Raw genomic sequence first — 3,331 nt, 5'->3', positions numbered from 1 at the left:
TGCACACGAAGGATGTGGCCAGATTGTGTACTGAAGACCTGGGAAAGGTAAGACTCAGCTAGAAACCCAAGGATCATTACAAATGGCGTCCTGGACAGGGCCAAATAAAGTATGTGTGGCTTTAAAGGGACCTTTTATTTTTTTAACATGTCAAATCTTTATAAATAAACATCCAGTGAAGAGAAAAATGACAATCTAATTCATCTTTATACACAGAGTACTAATGGCAAATGGGCAGGGAGATTGCAAGGCTGCCTGGCCGATCCCAGGAGGCCTCAGCCCCAGCTGGGCCCAGTTCAGGCGCCATCCAATCCGGTGCGGTGCGACACAGACAGAAGAGTCACTAAGACGTTGCACATTTACAAGACCAACTACCGACTGGACAACTGTACCAGGTGTCAGGCCATTCATTCTGTAGCGAATTAGGAGGGATGGGGTGGTTCAAGATGGTCTTTACATCATACTCTGTGGCTGAAGGGGTGAGTGGAGGGAGGGGAAAGTGGGACACTGGGAAGAAAGGGAAAAGAGGGTCTACTTTGTAGAGAGAATGTAGAGAGAATGAGGGCCACAATCAGGCCATACAGCCCAAGCACCTCAGCGAAGATCAGAATCAGGATCATCCCCATGAACAGTCGGGGCTGCTGTGCTGTCCCCTGAACACCAGCATCACCTACAATGCCAATGGCAAAGCCAGCTGCCAGCCTGCTCAGGCCCACACTGAAGCCTGCTCCCAGCTGAAGGAAGCTCTTGAACAGGGTGATTCCTGGTGTTAAAGAATTGGCAATGAGAACAGCCACCACCAGACCATAGATAGAAATGATACCAGCCATTATGACAGGAATGATTGACTTCATGATCATCTCAGGTCGCATGACTGACATGGCTGCAATATCAGTGCCACTTTTTGCTGTGCCATAAGCTGCACCAAGAGCGCTGAAGACCATGGCGGCCGAGGCGCCCATGACTGCGAAGAAGAACGTGTATTCACGACTCTCGGACATGTCTGAATGGGGTTGGTAGGCCGGAAGGAGAATGGAGCGAGGGGAGAAAGGCAAGGGCACGGGGCTGGGTAGCAGGTAAAGGACTGGAGGGCGGGTAGGCAGTTGGGACGACAGAGATTTGGGCTTGACAGCTTTATAAGGCAGTTAAAGGCCAGGGATAGACCCTCCCACTTAGGGACCTGTGTAGATTTATTGAAAAAGTGAAAGTGTTCTGGCCTTTAACTGCCTTATAAAGCTGTCAAGCCCAAATCTTTAACAATTTCTGAGTGCACTCTTCCTGTCATTTTCTCCATCTGTCTGTTTTGTCTATGTGTCCCTGTGTGAAAGAGTGTGAGTGAGTAATACAACACCCTATAAGGTTCAATATGCAGCTGGACTTTCCTTAGAATTCTCTTATCTCTTTCCCTCCCCCTTCCCGAGGAGAAAGAAGTAGAAAAGAAAAATATTTTATTTTATAGATTGTATTATGGTTGTATTAAGTCATAGAGTATGTAAATAAGTATTAGGCATAAACTATTTGCATTAAAAAAGTGTGAACAGAAATTTTAAGATCTTTAAAAGTTTGAAAATCTCCTCCTCTTCATTCCACTCTGGCAAAGTGGAGTGAGAAGAAGGTGATAAGAAATAATAAGGGAATTTTTCCCTTATATCAAAGGGGCATATGAACAAGCATTTCTTGCCTCACTTATTAGAAAAAAAATATCTGTGTATTAGAATGAAACTGTAAGTCAATTGAATTCATGTGAAAAGTAAAAAGTTTCACTCCTAATTTGATACTAAAGATAAGTCAGAATTCATTTTACTATTTGGCATTTAGGCAAATTGGAATACTTTCTAAGATTTGATAAGAAAAGTGTTCTTTTCTTGAGTTCTCTAGTAGTGAGATAAGGGTGTAGGCACCACTCCCCCAAAATCATTTTGCTGGAGAAGTCAAAGCTATCACTTTCAAAAAATTGTGTAAGTAGTGGAAACATAAATACAATTAACTGGAGTAAAAGTTTTGTCAGCTCAAAACATTTTACAAAAATTCATTAAAGCCTCTCATCCCTGATTAGGCTAAAAGAGAGTGCTGAAGACTAATAAGGAATTTAATTTACCCTCCCCAATCTGGTAAAAGAGAGGAGGCATACTAATTTGTCAAGAACCCCACTAGCAACTCTAGCATTGAATCCCACACCTTTAAGCAAGCAGATGAACCTCTCCATTCAAAACCCCTAAATACACAATCAGGCTCTGCAGCTATGAGGAGAGGAGAAAAATCTCTACACTTGATTAGCCCAATTTTCTATCAATAATTTTTGCAAGTGATGATTTGGAAATAAAATCAATGTCACAATGTCATTGTGTTGTTATGGTCTTCCTAAATTGTAGAAAAATTCTCTCATTTTAAAAATTGAGGGATCATTCTAAGCCAGAAATAGTGTTAGATAAGCATATATTTATTTGAATTTTATTGGAACTAAAATATAAAGAACTTGTTTAAAAAGTTATGTCACTTACATCTTACAATGTTTATATATTCCATATAGAAAATCAATTATTTTACACCTCTACTTGAAGTTATAGAGGAAGTTTCGACTAAAACAGTTTGATTATCCGTTATTTGGAATTTGTAAGATTATTAATTGAGTTATTTTATTGTTTTAATGCTAAAAACTTAAAATTGTTGATTGATTTATGTATGTAGAAATTAGGAGACTAGTTGAAAACTTTATTTTGGATTAATCCTGCCCATTCAGAAATTCCTCCTCCATGTGTCAGAGTTAGCAACACAGGGGAATAAGCATTAACCCCCTAGTCTCTCCTGCTTAGAATCCATATCAGTCTTACTTATGTTGTAAAACTGCCCAAAGCCCATGAAAACTGTATGTAGACACAAAGTCATTCAGCCTGAGAAAGAAACTTGTTTCAGTTATGTTGCTCCCAAACAATGAATCTAACTTGCTAAGAAAGTTGCAAAATATTAAAAGGATTTCTAATAATTGAGAAAGAAAAACATTAAATGAAATTTCTTATGTAGGAGAAACCTAGTAAATCTTTATGGTTTATTAGATCTCCATAGGAATAAAATTAACATATAATTGGATATGAATTGTGGTTGGTGAAAAATCGTTACATAAAATAAAAAGTATTTTAAGATGATATTTAATTCACATATTTTTATTTTTTCTTTCTATAGCAAAATTTCTGTGATCAGAATAATTAGTCAGTAAAAGATATGAACTCTCTTGTGTTAGCTTTATGGGAAATCCAATATTATCTTTTATCAAGAATTAGAATATATATAGTAACTTACACAAACTACTTAGGCTCACTTTTAATATCTCCAT

At 38.2% G+C, this 3,331-nt stretch overlaps 1 protein-coding gene across 1 annotated transcript; it reads right to left on the bottom strand.

Moving 5' to 3' along the window:
* Positions 1-435: 435 nt before the first annotated feature.
* On the bottom strand, positions 436-1,084 carry LOC138174705 (V-type proton ATPase 16 kDa proteolipid subunit c-like). The gene has a single exon (XM_069105028.1). It carries the CDS (start codon positions 999-1,001, stop codon positions 459-461), a length of 543 nt encoding a protein of 180 aa, XP_068961129.1. The 5' UTR covers positions 1,002-1,084; the 3' UTR covers positions 436-458.
* Between the last annotated feature and the right edge of the window lie 2,247 nt (positions 1,085-3,331).

The sequence above is a fragment of the Petaurus breviceps genome, unplaced genomic scaffold (genome assembly GCF_028583685.1).
Source record: "Petaurus breviceps papuanus isolate PSGF00001 unplaced genomic scaffold, PetGlider_PUasm1.0 76, whole genome shotgun sequence".
In the NCBI taxonomy this organism is placed as follows: Eukaryota; Metazoa; Chordata; class Mammalia; order Diprotodontia; family Petauridae; genus Petaurus; species Petaurus breviceps.
The sequence above is the reverse complement of the archived record's forward strand: the minus strand, read 5'-3'. Positions and strand labels throughout refer to the sequence as shown.

Bases quoted from the DNA above. Each gene is read 5' to 3' on its own strand.
- LOC138174705 (XM_069105028.1), bottom strand. From the start codon at position 1,001: ATGTCCGAGAGTCGTGAATACACGTTCTTCTTCGCAGTCATGGGCGCC.